Source organism: Macrotis lagotis, chromosome X (genome assembly GCF_037893015.1).
Source record: "Macrotis lagotis isolate mMagLag1 chromosome X, bilby.v1.9.chrom.fasta, whole genome shotgun sequence".
NCBI lineage: Eukaryota > Metazoa > Chordata > Mammalia > Peramelemorphia > Peramelidae > Macrotis > Macrotis lagotis.
This window is the reverse complement of record NC_133666.1, coordinates 672,945,930-672,970,570: the sequence shown is the minus strand read 5'-3', so window position 1 is coordinate 672,970,570 and position 24,641 is coordinate 672,945,930. Positions and strand designations below refer to the sequence as shown.

The following is a 24,641-nucleotide window of genomic DNA, read 5'->3' as shown; positions in this document are numbered from 1 at the left end:
CTTCAGACCCTGTTTGATTTCCTGTTTGCAGATGGTACCGTCAGCTCCAGTGCTGTCCTCTTGGCCCAGTCTCTGCAGCACTGCATCCACGCCCAGAACTGTTCAGCTGCAGACCTCTTCTACCAAGGCAGCTCACAGACAGTCCGAGAATGGCTCAACGTCGCCATCACACGCACTCTCCACCAAGGAGAAGAGAGCCTTTTGGAGCTAACAAGACAGATCTGTTCTTTCCTGCAGGTAAAAAATAATCTTTGTTAGAACTTAAGTGTTGTCACAGTTTTAAAATAGAAGATGGTGATTTTCTCAAAATTATGCTCATTTTGTTCTTGATGGATTTCTTCGGGGAGGCCTTTATGTCTTGTTACCTTGTTTCTCCAGTCCTCTAGGGCCTCCCACCCCACCTCACTGCCTTTCATTTTCATATTAGAAGCTAGAAAAGCTTCCATTGTTGGGAGCCTGTGGTTCTCATGGTTCGACATCTCTCTGCAGACCGCCCCAGAACAGTTTCCCTCAGAAGAATTCCCAGTTTCCGAGTCCAAAGTCAACATGGATGTTAACTTCCCCGGGGCCGCCTTCGTCGTTGTATCTTGTAAAGAAAGTCAGTCTGGCTTCCGCAAAGAGTGAGTGGTCAGGCAGTGGTCCTGGGTAGGGGGGTCGAGAGGGCGTCTCTGGGGCACCTGCTGCTTCCAGTTCTCGAGGACACTCTTTCCACTCAATGTTCGTGGTGCTTTGTTTCTCCAGCTCCTCCATTCCTCAGCTGGTCACTGCCTCCTGAGGGCTCAGAGAGCCGGCCTCCCAAGGGAGGCAGTCTCATGCCGCCTCCACCCCCCCTTGCTGTCCCATGGGGTCAGACCTTTCATCGGGTCTGGCTATCATGTTCTCATGCCTCCCAGCCTCGATCCTTAGACTCCTTTGTTGTAGTCTGGGTTTGTACTGTGCTGCCTAGAGCACCTTATCTCCCTGGTCCTTCTAGCCAAGTGGACACCAGTCACATTTGTTGTGTCTCATATCCCTGTGATGTTCCATTATGTCCATGTGCCAGAATTTGTTTAGTCTTTTTCCAGAGCATTTGCTTTGGGAAATATTTCTTTCTGACAAAGAATTAATCATGAAGAATAATAATGATAATAACCACAGACATTTATACAATACTGTAATTTACAAAGTACTTGCCACAATGCTCTGTGGCTCTCACAAGAGCCATGAAAGCATGAAAGATCCTTCTCTTTAAAAATGAAGAAGAGGTGGCCCTGGAGTCAGGAGTACCTGAGTTCAAATCTGGCCTCAGACACTTAATAATTACCTAGCTGTGTGGCCTTGGGCAAGCCACTTAACCCCCCATTGCCCTGCAAAAAAAAAAAAACCTTAAAAAAAAATGAAGAAGAGGCAGTGGCAGGGAGGGGGAGCAGTGATAGGGTGCAGTGGATAGAGCACTGCCCCTCAAGTCAGGAGGACCTGGCCTCAGACACTTAACATTTACTAACTGTGTAACTCCATTGCTTCACAAGAACCAAAAAATTGAAGAAACAGGTTCATGGAGGTTAAAGGATTTCTTCAAGATTACATTGTGAGTAGATAGGGCTTTCTGACATAGTTCCCCTTTGACAAAAGCTGGTGGAATTGTCCAGGCCCGATTCCATTAGCCAAACTGCTTACTGTACTCTCCACTAGAAGCACCTCTGTTCTTAGTATCCTCTGGATGTCTGGCCCCTTCTTCCATCCCTGCTCATTGCTTTTTTCACAGCTCCTCCCTGTACAAGGCTCCCTGGGCCCGAGTGCTCCTATATGGACTGGGTCACAAAGTGAAGCGTAACGGCCAGCTCAACCTCATTGAGGCCGTCTGCTACCCACGCGACGCTTCTCCAACCAACACAGGACTCACCCCGCCTCCTACCACCAACCAGTATCCCTCCGTGATCATAGCAACTGACAAAGTCCACATCAAACTGGGTAAAACTCCTGATTAGCTTATGGGGATTAAATTTATTGAGAATCATTTTTCTGCTTTTCCTTCTCTACAATGGAAGGGATTTTCTGCCTTGCAGAGTCCATTTCTCACTATTTAGTATGGTCTACCTTGGAGACCTGTAACTATGCAAAGATCGGACGGGTGATACCCTGCCCGGCGATACAGGGATTGACAGGTTCGGGATGGTGACTTAATGGTTGGAAGGACCTCTCCTTAGGAAGGGGGGGGGCAGTTCTCTGTCTGACCTACTGTGCTTCAAATGGGCCCCCAGGGTGTTGGACACTGAGAGCCATAAAATCGTGCTCAGGTTCCTGGTAAAAATGCAACCCTTGAAATGTTTCTTTGCTGAAAAAACAATGTGCCTTGTCTTTCCCAGTGTCTTGATGAAAGCTACCATAGTGTCTGTGCTTGAATCTGGTTTTAGGCAACAGGCAGTCTATTTCAGTCTGGGGGGTGTCACTTGTCTCTCTGCCCAAGATGTTGATTTTAGGTAGAGCATCTGGGTGCTCCATCACCAGACCTTCTCCCAAAGAGAAAGAGCCAGGCAGGTTACGGTCATCAGTGAAGTCATTGATCGAGCTGAATAATACTCTGGGACCATTTGAAATTCTTATTTGTGGGCTCCTAGCTTAAAGTTAAGCCCTTAGCTCTGCAGCCAATGGGTGGCCACCCCAGGACCAGCCTCAGGCACTGGGGATCTGTAGAGCATGTTGGCAGAGCATTGACCTCACCACAAGCTTGGAAGGAAAGAATTCAAGTGTTGTTATCCCCATTCAGGAGAAAACTTGAGGCTGAGAGGGCTGAGATGCCACTAACTGCTTGTTAGTGGCAGAGCCAGACTTCATAGGCACCCTCAGCTGCTGACTTCTTCTAGATCAGAGCTCCTTCAACAGCACCTCTCTGGGTAACTCTGAGCAGGAGAGTGGCTGGTAGCCACCTGAGGCCTGGGGACAGCTTGTGCCCATGCATCAGCAGGGACTTGGGAGATCCTTTCAGAAGAGGAAAAAGTGGTCTTAGATTCCAGAAATAGTTTCACACATACAAGTTAGGAAATGAACCATATCCAGAGAAGGAGCTGTTGGAATTTAAATGTAGACCAAAGTTTTTGAGCTTCAATTTTGAAACATTGTCTTATGTGTTATGTTTGGGTTTTTTTTTAATTTGATCTTTCTTTCACATCATGTGGATCTCTCTTTAGTAGGGTTCTAGCCTATACTGGATACTTTTTGTTGGGGGAGGGAGGAAGAAAAATGTAAAACTCAAAACTTTGCCAAAAACTGATTATTGAAAACTGCTGTAACATATAGTTGGAAATATAAATAAATAAAATATTTAAATCTCTTTTTAAAAAAGTCAAGGTATGTTTGACCAGATAGCAGTTACCTGAAGATCTGAGGTAGCAGGGTCTGCAAACTAAATACAGGTTGTCCTGAGATAGGACAGCCCAAAGGCTGGCCCCATCTTAGGCCATAGGAGAGAGCCTAGTGTCCAGACCAGGATGATGACAATTTGTCCTCTGTTCTGGCCAGTTCAGCACTGGAGTCCTGTGTACATGTGGAGCCACACTCTTTTAAAGTGCCTTGGTAAGCTGCAGAGCTTCAAGAAGATGGTGGCCAGCATGGCAGACATCCAAGAAGCTACTCGAAAGGGAGAAAAGGCAGAGTAGTATAGCAGAGAGAGCCCTGGACTTGGAGTCACTCCACTTAGCTTTCAAGGCCTGGAGAACAATCTGTAAAATTCCCTTCCAGGCCTAACTCTGTGCTATTCTCACTCTAGGACATAAGGAAGGATAAAAGAGACACCTTTAAATGGCTGGGAGACCATCATGTAGAAGAAGTCAGCTGACTCTTTAGGGTCACAGAAAGCCTAGAGATGGTCCTGGATCAGTGACTGGAAGGACTAAGAAGCAGATTTAATTTCATTGTAAAGAAAAACTTTCTAAATGGAATAGTGGCTTGACTTTCCTTTCAACAAAGGTTTTCCAGAAGATTTTGCTTTGGTACTGCTTGGATCAGAGAGCCCCAGAGAGCCTCCCCAGCTTGGAGGTCCTGGGAGTCTGTAGGGGAAGCATAGCTGTCCTCTGCCAGCTCTTTCCTTGCTGTAGCTCTCTGGTGTGTTAGTACAGTGCCAGAGCATTTGTTTAAGGGGTGGGAATGTACTAGGTAATGTCTCCTTAACAGACAAGATAAAACTCACTTTCGTTTCACTAAGATGAGTTTGCTTCTCAGTGATTGAAGAATGTTGTCTCTTCCTCCCTTTTACTCTGCTTCCCCATCTTTTGTTGTCCCATTGGAAAGGAAAGCATGTAAGCCTCCTATGTTTTCTACCATTAGTGAAATGCTCACCTTTGTTGCCATCTTCTCTAGCTTGTCTTCTACCAACCAGTTTCACCTAATTATTAAAATTGAGTGCTAATCACTTACCTTCCTTCCTGGGGGGGGGGTCTTTCTAGGGGTCTCTCCACCTCCGGGAGCTGTGCTGGTGTTACATTCTCTGCCCCTGGAATTTCCATTGGCCATGGCTTTCGCCGAGCAGCTGTTGTCTTGGAAATCCGAAGACGGGTTAGGAAGATCTGAAGATGAACCAGACACCATCATCCCAGCTTCAGTTCTGCTGCAGGTGGTGGAGCTCCTTGGTGAGATATAGAATAATGCTAACAGGAATGGTAGTGATGCTGAGAACTGGCGAGTGAATGGAGCAGGGTTCCCAGACTTCATCTGGGATTCACAACAGTGCTGAGAAGCCAGGGCTTTTATTTTTCCCTTTTCAAAGGTAAGGAAAGAGTCAGGATGACACAGGTAGTAAGTGTCTGAGATCAAATTTGTTCCAGTCACACTGGAGCACAGTCCTCTGAGCCCTGTCCAGGCTTCACCCCAGGCCTCTCCTCTCTGATACAAATGTCCCCTGGGTAGAGGAGGGTGAGCCATGAAAAGCCCCAAGGTCCCTCCTTCTTTAAAAGGAGCCTCACAAAAAAAAAAAAAGAAGAAGAAGGAGCCTCACAGTTACCTCAGGCTGATTCCTTTTTAAAAAGCTGTTTTCTAAGATTGGGGCGGGGGGAAGTCTGTGAATTTCTATTCAAATTAGAATTTTAGAAGCAGAAAGAATCTTAGGAGACTACCCCCATCATTTCACACTTGAGTAAGCTCAGGTCCAAAGTGGGAAAGGATCTGAGACTGCAGGTGGCAGAGCTTGACCTCAGCCCTCTTTCCGCAGTATCACCACACTGGGAAAAAACAGCCCTGACCTGGACAAAACCCAAGTTCCCCCATCTTTTCGATCAAATGAGACCTTGGTGCCTATTAGCCAGGATGAACAGTTTTTTCTATGGATGGTCATTTTGCTCTCCCTGAACTGCAGTTTTGATCTTCATGATTTCAAGAAGCTAGAAAAGGAAGTGGTTTCTATTGCAGATGTCATTGCTTGGGAGGAGAAAAACTGGCGGGACACGGACAGCCTCCTGCTTAGCTGCAGAAAAGAAGGTGCAAAAAGAAGCTTAATCTTTGGACTTTTTTTTTTCCAAATAGGAAATTTCCTGTGGACCACTGACATGGCAGCATGTGTGAAGGAGCTGATCTTCCATCTCCTGGCTGAACTCCTGCGCAAAGTGCACAGCTTGGAGCAGAGGAAGAAGCCATCCGGCCTGTCCTCTTCCATTGCCCTCCAGCTCAACCCTTGCCTGGCTGTGCTCATGGCCCTTCAGGCAGAGCTGCATAAGCTCTATGATGAAGAAACCCAGACCTGGGTCACCAGCAGTGCCTGTGCCAGCTCAGGCACCCCCGGGGTCGACCAGGGCAGGTTTTCCACCTACTTCCACGCTCTGATGGAAGCCTGCCTGGCCGTGGCTGAGGTGACTCTGCCCATCAACATGAGTGTGACCTCAAGCGTCATGGCCTCAACCAACGCACCAAATCTTAGCGATTCTTCATCCTCATCCTCATCTTCCCCAGGTCAGACCCCACAAAGCCCCAGCCTCCTATCCAAGAGGAAGAAGGTCAAAATGAAGCGGGAGAAGGCCTCCTCTTCAGGGAAACGATCTAACTCTCGAACGGTGGAAACAGATGCATCTGTGCTGACGATTGGTGGCGGCAAGCCGGAGGACATGTTGTGGTTTCACAGGGCCCTGACCTTGCTTACTATTCTTCGTCACCTCATCAAGAAAGATCCCCAAGGGCTGGGGGTGACCAATGATGCCATCGCCGATGCCTGCCAGGCCCTCGTGGGCCCCACGGCCCACAGCCGCCTCCTGGTCATCTCGGGCATCCCCACACACTTGGATGAGGGCATAGTGAGGAATGCCATCCGGAAGGCTTGCAATGCCCACGGTGGGGTCTTTAAAGATGAGATCTATATTCCTCTGCAGGAAGAAGACCCTAAAAAGCCCAAGGACAAAGCAGAAGGTGGGGATGGTCGGACAGAGTTGGAGAAGCCCGGGGGCTTCCCCAGTGTTGAGAGCTTGGATGTCAGCAGCTCCAGTAGTGTCACCCCTGCCATGAGCGTCAGCGCCTCTGCCTCCACCAGCCAGGCCTCCCTCTGCAGCTCGCAGGGGCTCTCCCAGACAGTCAGCGAGGTCTCAGTAGAGCAGTTTCCTCCGGGTCTGGAGCTGGCCATTCCTCCTGGTTTGCTGGAGCCCCATGTCGTCTCCAGCCAGGAGAGTCTAGACATTTCCCTCTGCAGCACTGGAAGCCTGGGCAGTCTGGGCAGCCTGGGGGAGCCTGTGGATAATGCAGAAACAGCCTCCGTCTCTGATGTGGGGTCCATGTACACGGTCACCTCACTGGACAACCAGCCCCTAATGACTCGCCCCATTAAAGGCTTCGCTGTCGTAGAGGTACCTGGAATCACAGCCCTCTGAGCTTCCCTGTGGTCCCCACACCGCCTACGATTCTTTTCAGGGGTTTCATTAAGTGGGAGAGAGTGACAGTAAGAGAGTAATTTTCATACAGCTTTACAGAGCTCATTTGATTTAATCTTCACAACAGTCCTGGGCAGGGAGGGCTGTTATGACCCCCTGTTTTACAGATGAGGAAACCGAGGCAGGTAGTAGGGTCACACATCTCTTAGGCATCTGAGGTAGGATTTGAACTCAGATTCTCCTGAGAAGCAGCAGCTGGGTGATTGCTGTGGCCAGAGGAGGCCCTGGTGGAGGGACCTGAGACGAGTTACATCACCTTGCTGTTTCCTTATCTGTAAAATAGAATTAAAATAGTACACACACACACACACACACACACACACACCCATTCCTACTATTGTGATGATCAAATGAGATAATACTTATGAAGCAATTAACACAGTTTTTGGCACAGAATAGATTAGCTGCTGGTGGTGGTTGTTGCTGTCACTGTTGTGATATCATTATTATTATTTATCATTATAATATTATTTCTGACTCCAAATCTAGGATTGTATCCACTTAGCAACTGTACTGATGGTTTGGTTTATTCCAACAGTATTCACCCGAGCTGAGCAATAGAACAGTACAATCAGCCATCATTATGTGCCTGCTGTGTATGAATCACACTACCCAATAGGTATTGGGGGAGCAATACAAAAATGTAAATTAGAAGCAGCCCCCTTTTCTTCTGAAACTCATGGCATCATGGCATACCTGCATTCCAGTGTTAGCAAATGAAGTGCTCCATGAGTTCTAGAGATGGCCAGGGTCACATTACTACTCATTGGAGAAGGAAGGGAAGGGCCCTGGAGCAAGTGGTCTCGGAGCTGGGTTTTAAAGAGTGGGTCATGAATTCAGAAAGACCTAGGCACCCTTGGAGCCCAAGGCCATGGAGATATTTGCAGAGAGCCCCTGCAGGCCAGGCAAGACATACAAATTAGCCCTTCCCAGACCATTAGTGCTCTTGTCATTTCTTCTTTATGAATTAGCCCACCTGCTAGCTCCAGCCTCAGCTTGTCATAGAGTAGGTGACCAGAAATCACCTTCAGGAAAGGAAAAGGCAAGTAGCCAGTTCAGAGAGAGGGGAGGAAGAAAAGGATCTCTGTGGCATTGAATGATTGCTTTTCTACCAAAGCTCCAGAAGTGACACTCCTCATCCTTCACACAGATACGTTCCCGGGCCAAAATTGAGAAGATCCGAGCGAGTCTGTTTAACAATAATGATCTGATTGGTTTGTCAAGCCTGGATGGTGAAGATGAATTAATGGAAATGTCAACTGAAGAAATTTTAACCGTGTCAACAGTAAACCAGAGTTTATTTGATACCCAAGGAAGCCCAGGTCTAGAAGACTATTTCAATGATAAATCTATTAAAGGTATGTTATTCTCTCAAAATCCTTCTAGGAGCTGGTTTTTAGCATTTAGTGGTCTAAGGTCAAGATGTAGGGTCAGAATTAATTTTTTTCCAAAGCACAGTAACCCTTTCAAAGATTGTGATCATCTCTTGCATATCAGAAGTGTGTTGATTTTTTTCTTTTTGTATATCTGCCTCTCCTATTGAGAAAAATTCTTCCCTCAGCTTCCATCTAAACCAACACAACCCAAGAAAGGAATCAGATAACCTGCAGCCTTCTTTAATGGACATTCTTTGACTTTTGGTAACTACATAGTCTTTTTTGGACTCCTTAGCCCTGTGGTTCAGTTCTCTAGATATAACTTTTTTCATCTGTTTGAGGAAGCTGATTCCTGTCTCTTGCATAAACCATTCCTATCTCCATTGGCCTTGTGCCAGGTGCCATTTTTCTCTATATATACTTTTCTCTCTTCCTCACCTCTCCCAAACTGCAGAGTTCAGACCAGACCTGGTACAGATGATGTTTCTGACAATCCTGGCTCTAGCAGAATGAGTCCCCCATGGGTATGACAGGTCCTGCTAGGCCAGCCCTAGGATGTGCTGATTCTTTTCATCACAGCCTCATGTCTACTCACCATTGGCCTCTTTTGATACTTAGCTTATCTTCTTTCATCTGTCTTACATTTATATCAATTTTATTTTCTAATTATACTAAGGTGGAATTCTCATGCACTTATACATAGCATTTTAAAAATCTAACAAGGCTTTGCTCTAATTGATGTGTATTCATCATTTTTTTAAAAGGCATATCATATTGCTCTGGACATGACCACTTGGACCAGACTCCTCATTGCCATTGAATAGTCCTTTGCTATTCATGCTACGCTCTAGCTGGGATTAGGATTTTATGTCATTATCAGCCTGTCTTAGGGGACACATTTATCATGTCCCCTAAGAGAATAGTACTTAAGAAAATAAGGAGAGGACGGAAGGGAGATGATGAATTTTGCTGACAGACTCTGAGGCAGCAACCTGGGATCAGCCAAGATGGTGCCAGAGAATCTTTGGCACCATTAGGAAAACGAGGAGAACAAGAACACATGCTCAATGGCCAAAATACACATCTTCTTTGATGATTACATACAGTGTTATTGTATCTTAGAATAGTAACATTATTATAAGTTATAATTTCTATTCTGGCTCCACCTTCTCTCATCCTCTACAGCTCACTGGTCAAGGTGAAGTTGAGCTACTTTGTACTCCCATTGCCATTTCCAGATTCTCCTCTTCTCCCATCGCTTTTTTGGGCCTTGGTTCATGTATACCACTCAATCAGAATCCTGGGAGCTGTCTACAGACCTCACCCCACCACCCCACCCCATCCTCCCAGGTCACTCCCCTGCTTTCCTCAGTGAGTCTGGTTATCCTGCTTACATTCTTTCCCTCCTTCCCAACTCCTGCCCTCATACTCAGGACTTCACTATACATATTGATTCTCTCTCAGTCCCCTTCATTTCTCAGTTCTTCCACCTTGATTCCTCTCAGAAGTTATTACTCCCCCCCACCAGATCCATACAAAGAAGGTCATATCCTTAATCTTGCTGTCACACACAATATGGAATACCTCCATGTTCGAGAATTCTGAAATTCCCTTATCTGACTGTAATCCATTGACTTTTCACCTCCTTCTGCCTTATAAAACTTCACTTCATCTAATTCCTTGGCCCCTCAGTTCTCTCCCAGGCCATTCCCCTACACTAGCCATCCTCCTTTCCCCACTTTGACCCCTTGGTGAACCAATTCAATTCTACACTATGCTCCTGTCTTGAATCCCTTATTCCCTTATCATATGACCAGTTACACCCAACTAAACTTCAGATTGTTCCCATCATTCATCACTTTCATTCTTACACAACTCTTGAATGAAGGTGGAGGAAATCATGCTGTTCTGCCCAGGTCTGGGCCTTCGTGGAGGCTTGACATTCCTCCTCTACCTCTCCTATCAACCCATTTTCCCATTCTTCACTGCAGGTCTTCCAAACCTCCTCAAATACTTTGACAGCTCCCCCAGCTCCCACTCTTAAAGCACAGATCCTTCCCTGATATTTTATAGAAAAGTATAAAAAGTATAATTGTGAGCTCCTCCTCCTTTCATCTTCCTCATCTTCCATCATTCAGGTCCTTCTGCCATTCTCCTTCTTCACCCTAGTTTTACATGATAAATTGTTCTTACCAAGACTAATCCCTCTGCTAGTACAAGTGGCCTTTTCTATCTGTCCCAATAGTTGCCCTATTCTGTTGCCAAGGCTTGGGGCATCTCAAATTTTTCCCCTCCTCTCCTCTCTTCCAACACAGCCTCCACCCTGGTGCAGGCCCTTATCTTCTCATTTCTGAACTATTGCAAACACTTACTGGCAGGGGTTGGGGGCGGGGGGTCTGCCTGCCCACCTCAAGGCTTTCCCCACTCTGGGCCATCTTCCAGCCAGCTACTATGTGATTTTCCTAAAGCACAATGCAACCATATCACTCCTTGTTACCTCCAAAATCATATTCAAAATGCTCTGTGTGTCAATCAAAGCCCCTTCCTAACCTGCCCCTCCTACTTTGCAGCCTCCTTACACCTTCATTCCCCACCACATCTTCTTGGATCCAGTGATGCTGGCACCCGGCTGTTCCATGAACAAGACATTTCACCTCTCCTTCCTGGACATTTTCTCTGACTGGAGCTCTCCCTTCTAAGGGCCCTGGCTTACTCCTTTCCTAGTCCCTTGCCTTTCTCGGGCCTTCCTGTTGTTGATGGGGACACAGTTCTCTTGTGGGGGGCTTGCACCTTGTCTCCCCTACTAGACTGTGGGTTCCTGAAGGGCAGGGATTGCATGCCTCTGTTTGTGTCCCCAACACCCATCACAGCACCTACCTCGATGGCCATGTAATGAATGTTGTTTGATTATAGTTGAGTTTTCTACAAATGTAGCTGCAACTTAGAGACAAATGGCAGGCTACTGTTACATTCCAAAGCCCTTGAGAGCAAACTGCCTTTCTTCCGAACAGCATGTTCATCTTCCAGTATTGTCCTTCTCTCTAAATCTCAGGAGAGAAGCTGGTCCCTGGGGCTCGAGAGGTCCTCACAGATATATTTAAAAGTTGTGTCCACTCGGAGCAGATGCTCAGCCTGACACCACCTAAGCCCATTAAAGTCTCTGACATCTATCTCAGTAAGGAGCAAATCAACTCCCAAACACCTGGAAACCTGCTCCACGTGTTCTTCACCAATGTGCGTCCCCCGAAGAAGGTGCTGGAAGACCAACTCACCCAGGTAAGCCTGCCCTCCTCGCCTAAACCCAGGGAGTGGGGTTGGGAGACCGGAGCCTTCACCCCAGGACTAACTGTTCCTTCCTGTGGGAAGATTCTGAGGAAATACGGCGTGCCCAAGCCCAAGTTTGACAAAAGCAAATACACCAAAGCGGGCAAAGAACAGCACCCTGTGAAGGTGGTGAGCACCAAGCGACCAATGACAAAGCCTCCTACCAAGGAGAAGTCTGTACTGAACAGCGTCAGGTGAGCATCTAGGGCCCCCAGCTAGCCCCCAAGGAAGGGACGTGTCTCCTGCCACTGAGGTTCCCGAGCCTAAAGGCATCTTTGATCCTGCTGCAATTGGGCCTGTGAGCTCTCTGCTTTCTAGCAGGGCAGGAGATGCTTGGGTCAGTAGAAAGACATCACTTTGGAGGAGTTGGAGTCGAAGCTCCAGCATTTATCAAGTTCTGGCAGGGGGAGCCAGGTCTGGGCTAAGGACTGAGAGTACAAGAAGGGCAGAAGACAGTCCCTGCTTTCAGGGAGCTTGCAATCTAATGGGATAGCAACAAGAGGTGGACAAAATCAGATAATGAACAGCAAAGGCACTAAGATTAAAGAGAATCAGGAAAGGAATCTTCTAGAAGGTGCTTTAGAATATTGTTTTTTTCTAACATGAGCTTCAGTTGATATTGTGTGTTGTAAACATCTCATCTACTCCTCTGAACTACCCTAGAATGATGTGGACAGACACAAATGTCCCCAGTTTACAGACAATGAAGCTGAAGCTCAGAGAATCCAAACTTGTCCATACCTGGGAAGAAGCAGAGCTGAGGCTTGAACCAGGGCCTCAATATTCCATTTTGTCCACTCCAGGGGGTGCTTCTTCTAGTTTGAACTCCATCCAGTCCTCATTAACTGAGGGAGCAAAGCCTAGCTCCAAGTGTTCTTGGGTATTTGTTGGACTGAACCAAGTAAACTGAATGGCCAGTAAAGTGCCTTCTTATCAGATCACTCTCTGGCTCTCCTGAACAACAGGCAGTCCTTGGAGTCTGAAAACAGACTTGAATGAACTGTCCACATTATTCATTTTTTTAAATAGACACTCTTTCCAGAGAGTACAGAAAAACCAGATTGCTGGCTTTCTGCATCCGGCCCAGGCAGACACAGTTTCATTCAAACATTTGGTTTTGTAGTAGGACAGCTTTAAGTGAGAAGAAGCCAATGGTGAAGCCCAAGTCACCAGAGAAGAGTAAACCTGATGAAAAGGACCCTGAAAAGTCTCCCACCAAAAAACAAGAAGGTGAGGAGGGCCAGGGGAAAGGGATCAAAAGCTTTGACTTTGGAGCACATCTCCATGCCAGAGGGCCACATGAATCCCAGTAGGCAGCGCGCTATCTAGCTTGGCCATTGTTTGTCCCTCAAACACAAGCTCAGACCATTAGAGCCTGAGGCTGTCCCTGTCGATAACCTGGGGATCAAACAAAGCCTCCAAGCCACTTCTTGTCAGTGATGTGGAAAAGGGGATTGATGATTCCAGTTCATTGTAAATTCTTTGAGAGTCAGAAATGGGGTTTGTTATCTTGGAACCCCAGTACCTGACATATAATAGATGAGCCAGTTGTTGAGAGGGACTTTCCCAGATAGTCTTGGAGTTCCCCTCCAAACTTGAGGTTCTCTGGCTTCACTTGGAGGTTTCCTTCTGAAGTTCCAAGAAATAGGAGGAGGAGGAAGAGGAGGTATATATTCCTAGACCCCATTAATTACTTTAGGGGAGAAACAAAGACACCATGCACAACACAAGAGGGGCAGTATGTTGAACTAAGTACTTTTTTTCCTTTTTTTTAATCTTTTTTTTCAAAAGCAAATGTAGTGTTCATTCAGATTCTGTAGGAATTTTTTTTATTCTGTTTTTCTTCTTCTGGATGGGGATAGCATTGTCCATAGCCAGTCTCCTAGGGTTGTCCTAGCTTTCTAAACTGCTGAGAGGAGCTGCATCCATCATGGTCAACTCACATTGTTGTTGATATATTTAATGCTCTCTTGGTTCTTCTCCCTTTGCTCAGCATCAGTCCATGTAATTCTGAACTAAATATTCTTAAAGATCAATGCAAACTGGGCTCAGGCTCCTGGGGAGAGAGGAAAGAGGAAATGAAGAAAATTGCTAGAATTGTACTTTATGATCATGGGGCTTGATTAAGGAATGCTATAAGTTTCTGAATATTCCCAAAGTTGGGGGAAAATCTTGGTAAACCTTGGGCCATCCCAACCCTGGTGTTAGGGAGAATAGATTAAGGGAAAGAGTGGGGAAGGTTTTGCTCTGGTTACAAACTGAAAAGAGAAAGGAAAGACTTCATCCCCTGCATAGAAGAGGGAAGAAGATGATATCTCAGGTTGCCCGTATTACTGCAGTCTGTTAAGGAAGAATTATGAATGGAACCCTGACCCTCTGGGTGCTGCAGCCTCTGAGGCTCTGTGAAGCTGCCATTCAGCAATGATGAAAGGAGTTTCCTTCCTTCTCTGTATATAGCTGGTGCCAGGATCCATTGGTGCATTAGGGATTTAGAGATGGAACCATCGGGGCAGGCTTTCCTACAGGAGGGGACTTTGGAGAGATGGGAAGAGATAGAGTATGGGCCTTCTAGAATCTTAGAGTTGGAAAGAACAAGAGAAGCCAATGAGTTCTGCCTGTATCTGAACAAGAATTCCCCATACAATGTTCCAGACAAATTGTCATCTAGGCTTCTTTCAAAGATTCTCAAGGGGAGCCTCCTGCCAGGAGGACTGGCCATGTGAGCAGGAGTGTGGAGGTGGGAAATGACAGAGTATGTTCAGAAACCCCATGTAGCTTGAGCGAAGTATGAAGTGGTCTTTTACAGGGGAGGAAGAATGGGAAGTTGATGGTAGGGAGGGGCACGAGGTGGCAGGGACAGCACGGAGGAACTCCGGGTTGACTGAGGGGGCTTTGCTTCTCTCCAGTCCCTGAGGAGAAGTATCTGACCCTGGAAGGATTTCACAAATTTGTGGTTGATCGTGCTAAGCAGGACATCCGCAGCGTCTGGAGGGCCATTCTGTCCTGTGGCTATGACCTTCATTTTGAAAGGTAGGTGGCTCATTCCTGCATTCAGAGGACCCAGCTGTTGAATTTGGTTGGTGATTTTTTCTGATTCCATATCTTCCGTCAGGTGAATTACTGACAGGAATGGTCACCTCCCTTCTTGTAGACTTTAAAATAAACTTCCTTTGACTTCTGGAAGGTTTCTCATTGATCCCTCTGATAGGATCAATATTGATTGAGTGCCTGCTGATGCCAGTGCTTAGAGATACTCTCCTGGCAGCCTGGCATCTGCTGATCCATGGTAGCCTTTCCATCCTCCTCCCTTAGCCAGAGGGAGGGAGGAGCAGTTCTGGTTCTCCTAGCCCCTGCTCCACTCCACATGGCACCTTCTCCCCTGCCAGGACTTTTATGCCCCAGGTTCGCTCAGACCCTAATAGTCAGCTGCCAGAGGCCCAGAGATTCCCTAGCAAAGGGGGGTTCCTCTGAGGCCGGCAACTCCCAGGCTGGCTCCAGGGATGGAGGTGTCTCCAATTTCACAAAGTTCATTTTTAAATTTGATGGAACATTGTTTAAGGGTTTCTTCTAGACCGTGAGCCAAATTCCTAGCTTCTAACATTGTTGTTCTTTAGGTGTGCCTGCATTGATGCCCGACATGCTCAGAAAACATCTAGGAAGTGGACCCTAGAGATGGATGTAGCACTGGTCCAGTACATCAACCGCCTCTGTCGTCATCTGGCAATCACCCCTGCACGGCTTCACCCCCATGAAGTGTACTTAGACCCTGCAGATGCTGCTGACCCCAGAGTTGCCTGTCTCCTGAGTACGTGCAGCTGGGGAGGGGCTCACCTGAGCCTGGCTAGTCTGGGCTTGGGGGCCTTCCTCTAAGGAAGGTGGGCCAGGGATGCTCCCCATGGACCTGGGGGGGAGGGAGGGGACCAGGAGAGGGAAGTATTGGAAAACAGGAATCTTTAAAATCTCTGAACAAATTAAAATGTCCATGCCCCACAAAAGCATAGACTGAGTCATGGCCCTGTGGTGAGGGGGCAGATACAGGCTCATCCCTCAGACTAAGACTCCAGGATCCAGAGGGGTCCTACCTGCAGGATCCACATCCTCCCTGCCCCAGACCCGACTCTGTTAGTCCAGCTTCATTGAGTGTTGCATAGTGGCCTAGTTGTGTCCTAACTCCCTCCATTATTGCTGCCTTAGATGTTCCCATCGAAAGCTTACGTCTGCGCTTTGCTCTGCTCCAGTCCCTGAACACCACCCTGGAGACATTCTTCCTGCCCCTGGTGGAGCTGCGGCAGACCGACGTGTTTTCCAACAGCATTGCCGCCTTACTGCAGGAGGCCAAAGGTCAGGATCTCCCGGCGGGTCCAGAGATTCCTGGGTTACAGGGCTTCTGGAGTTGAACAAAGGCTGAACAAAGAGGCCGCCGTAAGGCGGGCAGCCATAGGTCATCTCCTCGCTCTCCCTGGGCAACCAGAGTTAATCAGCACAAATGTACCATCTTCCTGGCAAAGCTATAAAATTGGGGCTAGAACAGTCAAGAGAGTATCATGGTTGGTGGGGGAAGCATTGCCAAGAAGCTATCTCCTCCCCAACCTCAGAGCTAACTTGGAAATATACTTATGTATTTCCAAAGCCTTGTGAAAAGAGAAGGAACTCTGCCTGGACAGGATGGCACCGACTGGGTGTCCAAACCAAGTCCTGGACTGGTTGAGGGGTCCCAGGAGCCAGGAAGTGAAGTGAGATGGAGGAGGAGAGACAGAGCAGGGAGATGAGGCCCTGCTGTGGCCACTAGGAAAGTGCTTCTGTGGCAGGTGCCAGCCGCAGGAAGTTGGAAAGGCCTCTGACCAACCTCTCTCTGCCTCCCTCATGTAGGGCTGATCTTCTATGATACCAAGGTGACGGTGATGAACCGCGTACTGAATGCTACCGTGCAGAGGACGGCAGACCACGCAGCCCCGGAGATCACTCTGGACCCCCTGGAAATTGTGGGAGGTAGGACATGGCACATCTCCCTTGGGCAACCTCACCCCGAGGATTCTGCCCAACCGCCACATGAAACCAATGTGCTTCTCTGCACAGGTGAGATTCGTTCTTCAGAAAACTCATACTTCTGCCAGGCGGCCCGGCAGCTGTCCTCTGTCCCCTCATCCCAGCTCTGTGTCAAACTGGCCAGTGGAGGTGACCCCACCTATGCGTTCAACATCCGCTTCACGGGAGAGGAAGTCCACGGGACCAGTGAGTAGCGCGGTCCTGGTGGCCTCAGGGAGCAGAGCTGGAAGCCTGGCACAGGGATCTTCCTCCTCAGAAACCTCTCTTTAGCCCATGTCACAGAGGGTGTATGATTAGCATGGACAGACCGCCCTCTCCAGAGTCTCATGTACCTACTTAGTACTTTCCAAAAACAGACCTGGATTCCCTGTTTAAAATGGATTTATTCTTGTAGATGGAGCTCTGGACCTGGCACTTCCTGACTAAGGGCAAGTGATGTAGTCATCCCAGCATGCCCAGGGCTGCTGGGAGGATCCGAGGGCTTTGCAAACTTAAGAGCGCTATTTCAGCATTGGTTATAATTGTTAGCATTTTTTTTTATCACTTAGATTTCCCCTGTGCTTCTCCCTGTCTCATCTCCTAGAGACCCATCCCATCCATATATATATATATATATATATGATACATAATATATAAATATATATCTATATATATTTGTATATATATATAGATATATAAATTTTTTTTAACAATTGCTTCTGATCCTATTACTTCTCCTTTGTGAGCCTTTGATTCTCTTTGGAAAGACTACAATGGACCTAAAAACTCATCTCAAAGATAATTCTGAAGAAGCTGGTGAACTGGATAAAACCACCCCAATACACAGACTTTCAGAGTGAATCTCTTTGCCTCTTAAAGGGAGAAGCCTGATTGAAGGGACTTCTGCCTCCCTGTTAAAACTTGAACATTGCTTTGGAGTGGCTGTAGCCCCTGACTTCCCGGCCATTGTCCCAGCAGATTCAGAGTAGGCGGGGAAAAAAAGAAGTGGGCCCCAAGTGTAGCTGAGCCCATAGGCTCCTCTGCTCTCTCTGCTGGAGATTAGGGGCAGGTGGCTGATAGGAGCAAGGGGGGAGGGCCAGGTAAGGGTCCTGAGTCTGCACATGGCCACTATACTAAGTCTGAGCCTCTTCGTTAGACCTCGGCATTAGCAGGGGGCTCCCAGAGGTCTCAAAATCACCTGAGAGACAGGAAGCTGCAGGGGGAAGGGCAGGGAGCCCTTGTGCACTTGGCTGTCCCAGGAAGGGCTTCCCAGCAGGTCTGACTGGGGCCTGAGGCAGCTGGCTTGGCTGGCAGCCTCCTTGAGCTTCTGTTGCCTGCGATGTTGTCAGCTGGGCCTCTGTAGACTGTGAGCTTTGGATCCCAGAGTCAGCCTCCCTGACGAAGGGCTGTCCAACCCCACCCCCCATGCCTGAAGCCTGGCAGGCCTCAAACGGCTGCCCCTCCCAGAGGCGAGGGGATCACTCCTAGCTCTCCCAGGGACAGATGCCTCTAAGTGCTCTGGAGGGGAGTGCGGCATCTGCCTGGGCTTCAAGTGTCTTGGTCTATGTCTTGCAGGTGGTTCCTTCCGTCATTTTTTATGGCAGGTGTGTAAGGAACTCCAGAGCTCTTCCTTGTCCCTCCTCCTCCTGTGTCCCAGTTCTGCTGTCAACAAAAATAAGGTATGACGTTCCAAGAGAGGCAAAGTCTAAGAGATAATATGGCAGAACCGAAGGGACTCTATCTGGATTGAAGCTCCAGGACCAGGGTTTGGATACCTGTTTTACCATCTGGGCGACCAGAGGCTTTTAACTTGTCTGTGACTCAGTTTCCTTACTTATCAAATGAGGGAATTGGACTTGATGTGGGCTAAAGGTCCTTTGAACCTTTGGCCTCGTTCCCCAGGCTCTGTTTTTTCCAGGGTCAGATCCAAGCTGTCTGTTTCTCATCCACCTTTGGGTTTGTCTTCCAGGGCAAATACATCCTGACTCCTAGTCCTATCACCTATGGAGAAGAGCAGCTGCTTCATTTCTTTGGACAGCTCTTGGGAATTGCCATCCGGGCCGACGTTCCTCTGCCCTTGGACCTCTTACCCTCCTTCTGGAAAACCTTGGTAGGGGAGCCCCTGGATCCTGATGGGGATCTTCAGGAAGCAGATATACTCACCTACAATTATGTCAAAAAGTTTGAAAATGTAAGTAATGACCTGAGGGAGCAGCTGCCACTGGGACCTGCACAGAAGTCACTCTCCCAGTGACTGACCCCTGCAATCTCAATCCTGCCCACAATCCCCCCTTTCTCAGTGGGAAGCCTTACCCTGACACCTTTCCACCTGCCCCAACGGACACCGATGGGCTCTAAGCAGCCTCACTTGGCAGTGGTTGACTTAGCCAAAGAATCCCTATCACCCTCTGTCTTCCGTTCAAACTCCCTGCAGAGTTTTGGCCCCTAAAGGCTCAGGGAGGCAGCATGGTCCTGTGTTGGGAGGGAATCTTGGGAACTGGTTCCCATATATCTGACTTGAATAGACAGTGCAGCACAGAGATGGGAGCCATGAAAGCACATAGGCTGAAAACCATGGGTTGGGGGGGGGGGGTCCCTACTTTTAGGGCCATGCACAGAAACTCAAGAAGGAGGCATTCTCCCCTATTTCTTGGACCATCTATCCCACTTAGAAATTTAGTGTCTCCCCTTCTCTAGAATTTCTGCTTTTAGGGAAGGATGGATGGACCAAAGGACCCTCAAGATCTCCTCCAGCCTGAGAATTTCTGTGGATACCCTTTCTGTTCACTAGGCTGGCCTGGAGCAGGAGAGGCCCCCCCATCCCTTCTTGTAGCCCCTGGCCTGCCTCATAGGTCTCCACTCTGTTCCAATTTGGTGATAGATTCCAGGGCAGTAAAAATGCAAGTCCTGAGCTGATTCCCCTGGGTCACTCTTCAGTACTGGGGCAGGGGCTCTCGCCCAGCTGAGGATGGCCCTAAGCCCACTTAGCATCTCCACATCTCTAAGAGGTGCCACCTCCTGACCAGCCTCTTCCACCCTGAGGAACTGAGTCTCTAGAGAAGGAATGCTTCCCTCTAAGGACAAGGGGACACTCCGACAGTCCGAGCCTTGGTTCCTCCACACATCCATCACCTCTTTTTTTTAAGTTTTTTTTGCAAGGTAGTGGTGTTTAGTGACTTGCCCAAGGTCACCCAGCTAGGTAATTATTAAGTGTCTGAGGCCAAATTTGAACTCAGGTTCTCTTGACTTCTGGCCGTTGTTCTGTTCACTGCACCACCTAGCTGCCCCTCCACCACCACTTCATGATTTGGAGGTGGTTCTTCACCTTCTTTGTTGTCCCAGACCTTGGGCAGCAGAATGCTAAAGCTGAGACCCCTTCTCAGAATCTCATTTTGGGGGCGGGGGGTTCTCTCACTTTATTTCTTTATTTTTAATAAAAGAAAAAATTTATTTGAATTTTACAAATTTTTCCCCTAATCTTGCTTCCCTCCCCTCCACCCCCCCCCCCCCCCAGAAACTCTTTCCATTGAAATGTAGTTAGCAGAAAATTGTTTAGAAGTTTATGGAGTCCTTGCCAAGAGTCCCACCAAAAGAACAAGTCTGGGTTCTCCTTCTATCCAACTGCTCTTCTAGTTGGGATGGGGTCACAGACTGGAGATAATTCCAATGTTTATCTTGGAAGAAGCAGCAGAGATAGGGAGACTGCACCCAGGAAATGGGGATCCTGGTGCTGGTTGTGGTGGTGCCCCGGATAAGCTCTGCAGCTGTGGCCAGATCCCTTTCCTCTTGGGTTTGAGTATATCCAAGAGGAGGCTAGATCAGCTTCAAGCTTTAGCTCTGACATTCTCTATTCTAAGAGTCCTCCCCTCCCTCACCCCTCTGTCTCCCGGCTAGCACACTCTGAGAGAAGCTGGATTTTAGGGGTTCCACAGTTAACTATCACAGAAGGGGTCCTCACTCTCACCACCCTGTGGGTGAGCTCACCAAAGGACAGAAGCGGGAGGGACTAAAGAAGCCTCATCCAGGTCATTGCAACCCCAGTGGTGGTCTGTTTCTAGGGTATGGAAACCCCATTGCCCCGGGGCTGTGTTCTCTTCTTGGGGTGATAACAAGCATGGTGGGACTGGCCAGAGGAGAACTTGCTATCTTTCCTTGGTCCCCCATCATCACGCCGGATGGCCCCACCCTCACCAGCACACTTCTCCCAGACTGACTCTCTCCCACTCTAGATCAATGATGAGACCGAACTGGAAGCCCTCTGTGCCGAGATCGCCTCCCAGCATCTGGCCACTGAGAGCCCCGACTCCCCCAACAAACCGTGCTGCAAGTTTACCTACCTCACCATGACCGGCGAAGAGGTGGAACTCTGCTCCCGAGGAAGGCACATCCCAGTTGGGTGAGACTTGGTGCCAGGGCTGCCTGTGGTGGAGAGTCTGGGGGAAGTGAGTGTGAAGAAGGATGGGACTGGAAAGGGGCTTAGATGGTAAGAGTGGGGAAGGAGGCTGGGAGGGAGGCTTGGGGACAACACCTGAGCAAGCTCACCTGGGCCATCCCCCTAAGCCCAGAAGACCTCCCCAAGGGACAGTGAGATTGGTTGGCACGCTCACTCACACCTTCCCTATCTCCATTATCTCTCCCCACGCCGCTAGTTGGGAGAACAAAGACGTCTATGCCACGGCCATCCGGAACCTGCGGCTGCGCGAGCTGCAGAACCAGGACTGTGTGATGGCCGTCCGGGCAGGCCTGGGCTCCATCATCCCCCTGCAGCTGCTCACTAGCCTCACTCCCTTGGAGATGGAGCTGCGCACCTGTGGCCTCCCATACATCAACTTGGAGTTCCTGAAGGTAGGAGGTTCAGACGGGAGCAGAAGGCCTTGCCCCTCCCCCCCAGCACCCTGCTCCCCATGGGCAAAGTCTGGAGCCAGAAAATAGTGGAAGGTCAATGGTTGTGGGTTTGTGGAAAGACAGGAAGGAACAGTGTTGTCAAGGGTTCTAAATAGCAAAGAGGGCATTTGGTATTTGATCCCAGAAGTCATCGGGAGCTCATTGAGTAAAGCAGAGGCAGGCAGGATTCAAATGGGACTCCCCAATAAAGGGTGGTTGGAGTGCAGAGGCGGGAGGAAGGGAGACCACTCAGAGTGAGGGCCACCTCTGGAGGGGACCTTGGAAGAAGAGAGAAAGGGACAGCGGTCGGGAGGTGTCCTCCACACCTGGGGGTGGGGGTGCTGCAGGCAGTGGCTGAGAAGAGGGGAGACGGGGAGGAAGGTGATGGCTCTTCTCTGCCGTGTTGGGTTTGAAATGTCTGTGACATCCAGAATGAGGAGACCTTGGGGATGCTGAGTTCAGAGCCTCATGGGGGGCGGGGTGGGGCTTTCTTGGCAGAGACTCTGGAAGGTTGGCTGTTTCCTTCTCCAGTTCATTTTACTGATGAGGAAACTGAGGTAGAGGGTTGGGTGACTTATCCAGAGTCCCACAGTTGGTAGGAGTGAGGCTGGATTTGAAGTCATGAAGCAGAGCTCCTGGCTCCAGGCCCAGTGCTCCATGGATGATGCCCCAGCAGCCCCTTCAGGGACTGGCATCCATCAGAGCTCCAAGGGGACTGGGGGGGCTTGTTAGGTTGGGGAGATGGGGGAGAAGGGAGGGTGACTGCAGGAATCCAAGGGCCTCTGGCCTGGCCACCCTGGACATCATCAGCAGGGGTGTTGCTCCCTCTACCTGTGTTCAGCACCCCCTCGTTGCACTAAGCCCAGGCTTAGTGACCCAGGGGTTCACAGCGGGTCTGGGAAGGGCCAGAGGAAGGGCCAGAGGCAGAGCCGTGGCCAGGCGCCCCTCTGCAGCCGGTCCCACCTCTGCATCCCCTTCCAGAACACCCCAAGGTGACAGACTCTGCCCCCCCCCAGGCTCATACCATGTACCAGGTGGGACTGATGGAGACCGACCAGCACATCGAGTTTTTCTGGGGTGCTTTGGAGATGTTTGCCCAGGAGGAGCTCTGCAAATTCATCAAGTTTGCCTGCAACCAGGAGCGAATCCCTTTCACCTGTCCCTGCAAAGACGGGGGCCCTGACACTGCCCATGTCCCCCCATATCCCATGAAGATAGCACCCCCAGATGGCACTGCAGGTATGTCTCTTCCCAAGTCACTCCAGGGCCCTGTGCTGGTTAAGAAAAAAAGTGAGGCCGAAAAATACAACAAGCTTCCCCAGACCCTAAAAGGCCCCGTGAGGCTGCCCACGTCATTCCTAGCCTTGACCAGATGGGCCTGGGACACGGGGCGTGGGTGGAGGGTGTGGGGCTGACCTCATCACCTGCCAGGGCAGCTGACCATTGTCGGGGACGGGTCGCTTCACAGGCTCTCCGGACTCTCGGTACATCCGTGTAGAAACCTGCATGTTCATGATCAAGCTTCCCCAGTACTCATCGCTGGAGATCATGCTGGAGAAACTGCGCTGTGCCATTCACTACCGGGAGGACCCCCTGAGTGGCTGAGCAGAGGCGAGGGAGAGAGCCCGGATCAGGGCTCGTGGAGGCGCGAGGAGGGGCGGCCGTGGGGAAGCCCCGGGCCAGCCCGGGAAGCCCGCCGGGGGCAAGGCGGCACCTGGGAGGAGCTGGGACACGGGGCTTCTCTGCAGCCCATCGTGTCCTCTCCTTCCGGAAATCCACCTTTTGTACCCGTCAGTCCCATGCCGGGTTGGTTCTTCGGCGGCCTCGCTCATCAGTGGAACGTTTGTAGGCTAGTTTAGTACCAAGCGGTGTGACATGTGATTTGATCTCCAGGCGTGGAGTCCAGCTACCCGTCGGATAGCCACAGGAGCCTCAGCCAGACAGAGGCCCCTCGGGAGGGGAGCGGGCCCCACCACTGCCTTCAGCCCACCTGGGCTCCCGGCCACCGCAGACTCCTCCTGCCCCTCACCCCGTCCCCAGCCTCCTCAGCGGACCCCAGGGGCCTGTGCTGGAGAAGCAATTCTGCTCTGCCCCTGGCAGAGCCAGCTAGCCAAGGAGCGAGCGGGTCGGAGAGGCCGGCGGACCTGCGGATCTCCAAACTGCCCGTGAAAAAGCAGCTATGTTGTAGTCACTGGGTGGGGGGGGGCCTTCCTCTGACCCTCTGTGGACTGGAAGGACCCTTCCCTGAGTCGGCAGAGGTCAGCCCGAGCGTGGTCAGCAGCTGGGCCGGGCAAGGGGTCCCCTTCCCCACTCGGCCAAGGGGCCTTTTCCCAAGGGCAACACTCAAGCACAGTTCTGGCTTCCTGTTCTTGTGCCCCGGGCCCGGGCAAAAGTGGGCCACACACAGCTGTGAAAGAGGGACCGAAATGGAGAAGTTGGCAGCCGGGCCGCAGACCTCCGAGGGGGCTGCCAGAGGCCCTCCCGCCCCCTGGGACAAGTCCCGGGGACTATCCCGAGCACCAGAGTGGGCCTGGGCCACCGGGGAGAGCCCCTCCCCGCTTCCCAGCGAACAGAAATAGGAATAACCCTCTGCGGCTGTCTGCCAACCATGTGAGGAGGTGGGCCCGCGTCCTCCTGCTCAGGCGCCACCTCCGGGCCCGCAGTGCTAGCAGCTCTCCCCGGATGCTCGACTCCGGGGGTCTCATGGAATTGCAAAGCTGTATTTATTGTATATTATTGTGACTACGGGAGCCGAGGCTTTGCGAGAAGCCCCTCCTTTCCCTGTGTGGTCCAAGTCGGCGCTGCCCTGCCGTGAACGGGGCCGGGTGGGCGTCTGAGGGTTAGAGCTGCGGCTGCGCCTCCCCCCATTCTTAGCCAAGGTATTACTGACCGTTTTATACGTCCATATATATAGAGATCTCTATATGCATATATAGAAATGCGCCCCCAGTCTTCTAAAATAAAGGCCAGGATTAACCTCTACTACTGAAGCGAGTGTGTCGTCAGGTGGCCAGAGCCCCTCTAGGGAAGGGGCGCAGGCTCTGGTTGGGGGACTGGTGCCATCCTCGCCCTACCCCCACTCCCCCAGCCTGGCTTCGGCCTCAGGGGGGAAGCCAGGGCAGCGTCTGTCCCTGCTGTGGAAAGGGCAAAG

The 24,641-nt window shown here is 50.0% G+C and overlaps 1 protein-coding gene across 17 annotated transcripts in view; it reads left to right on the top strand.

Annotated features, from left to right (window-relative positions):
- HECTD4 (HECT domain E3 ubiquitin protein ligase 4) overlaps positions 1–24,472 on the top strand; it is a 192,534-nt gene extending 168,062 nt beyond the window's left edge. For 15 of the 17 annotated variants that reach the window (XM_074205763.1, XM_074205761.1, XM_074205760.1 and 12 more), the window contains 20 exons: positions 32–237; positions 490–620; positions 1,745–1,950; positions 4,422–4,604; positions 5,494–6,797; positions 8,032–8,239; positions 11,310–11,533; positions 11,624–11,775; positions 12,705–12,811; positions 14,488–14,611; positions 15,196–15,386; positions 15,776–15,922; positions 16,451–16,570; positions 16,658–16,813; positions 18,182–18,285; positions 18,576–18,797; positions 20,836–21,002; positions 21,256–21,451; positions 22,507–22,729; positions 22,959–24,472. In XM_074205763.1, the coding sequence (XP_074061864.1) occupies positions 32–237; positions 490–620; positions 1,745–1,950; positions 4,422–4,604; positions 5,494–6,797; positions 8,032–8,239; positions 11,310–11,533; positions 11,624–11,775; positions 12,705–12,811; positions 14,488–14,611; positions 15,196–15,386; positions 15,776–15,922; positions 16,451–16,570; positions 16,658–16,813; positions 18,182–18,285; positions 18,576–18,797; positions 20,836–21,002; positions 21,256–21,451; positions 22,507–22,729; positions 22,959–23,095 (4,508 nt within the window). In that variant the 3' untranslated portion in view covers positions 23,096–24,472. Of the gene's footprint in view, positions 1–31; positions 238–489; positions 621–1,744; positions 1,951–4,421; positions 4,605–5,493; positions 6,798–8,031; positions 8,240–10,827; positions 11,279–11,309; positions 11,534–11,623; positions 11,776–12,704; positions 12,812–14,487; positions 14,612–15,195; positions 15,387–15,775; positions 15,923–16,450; positions 16,571–16,657; positions 16,814–18,181; positions 18,286–18,575; positions 18,798–20,835; positions 21,003–21,255; positions 21,452–22,506; positions 22,730–22,958 lie in introns of those variants that run through there. The other 2 variants (XM_074205762.1, XM_074205776.1) reach the window with 2 other exon arrangements.
- The last annotated feature ends 169 nt before the right edge of the window (positions 24,473–24,641 follow it).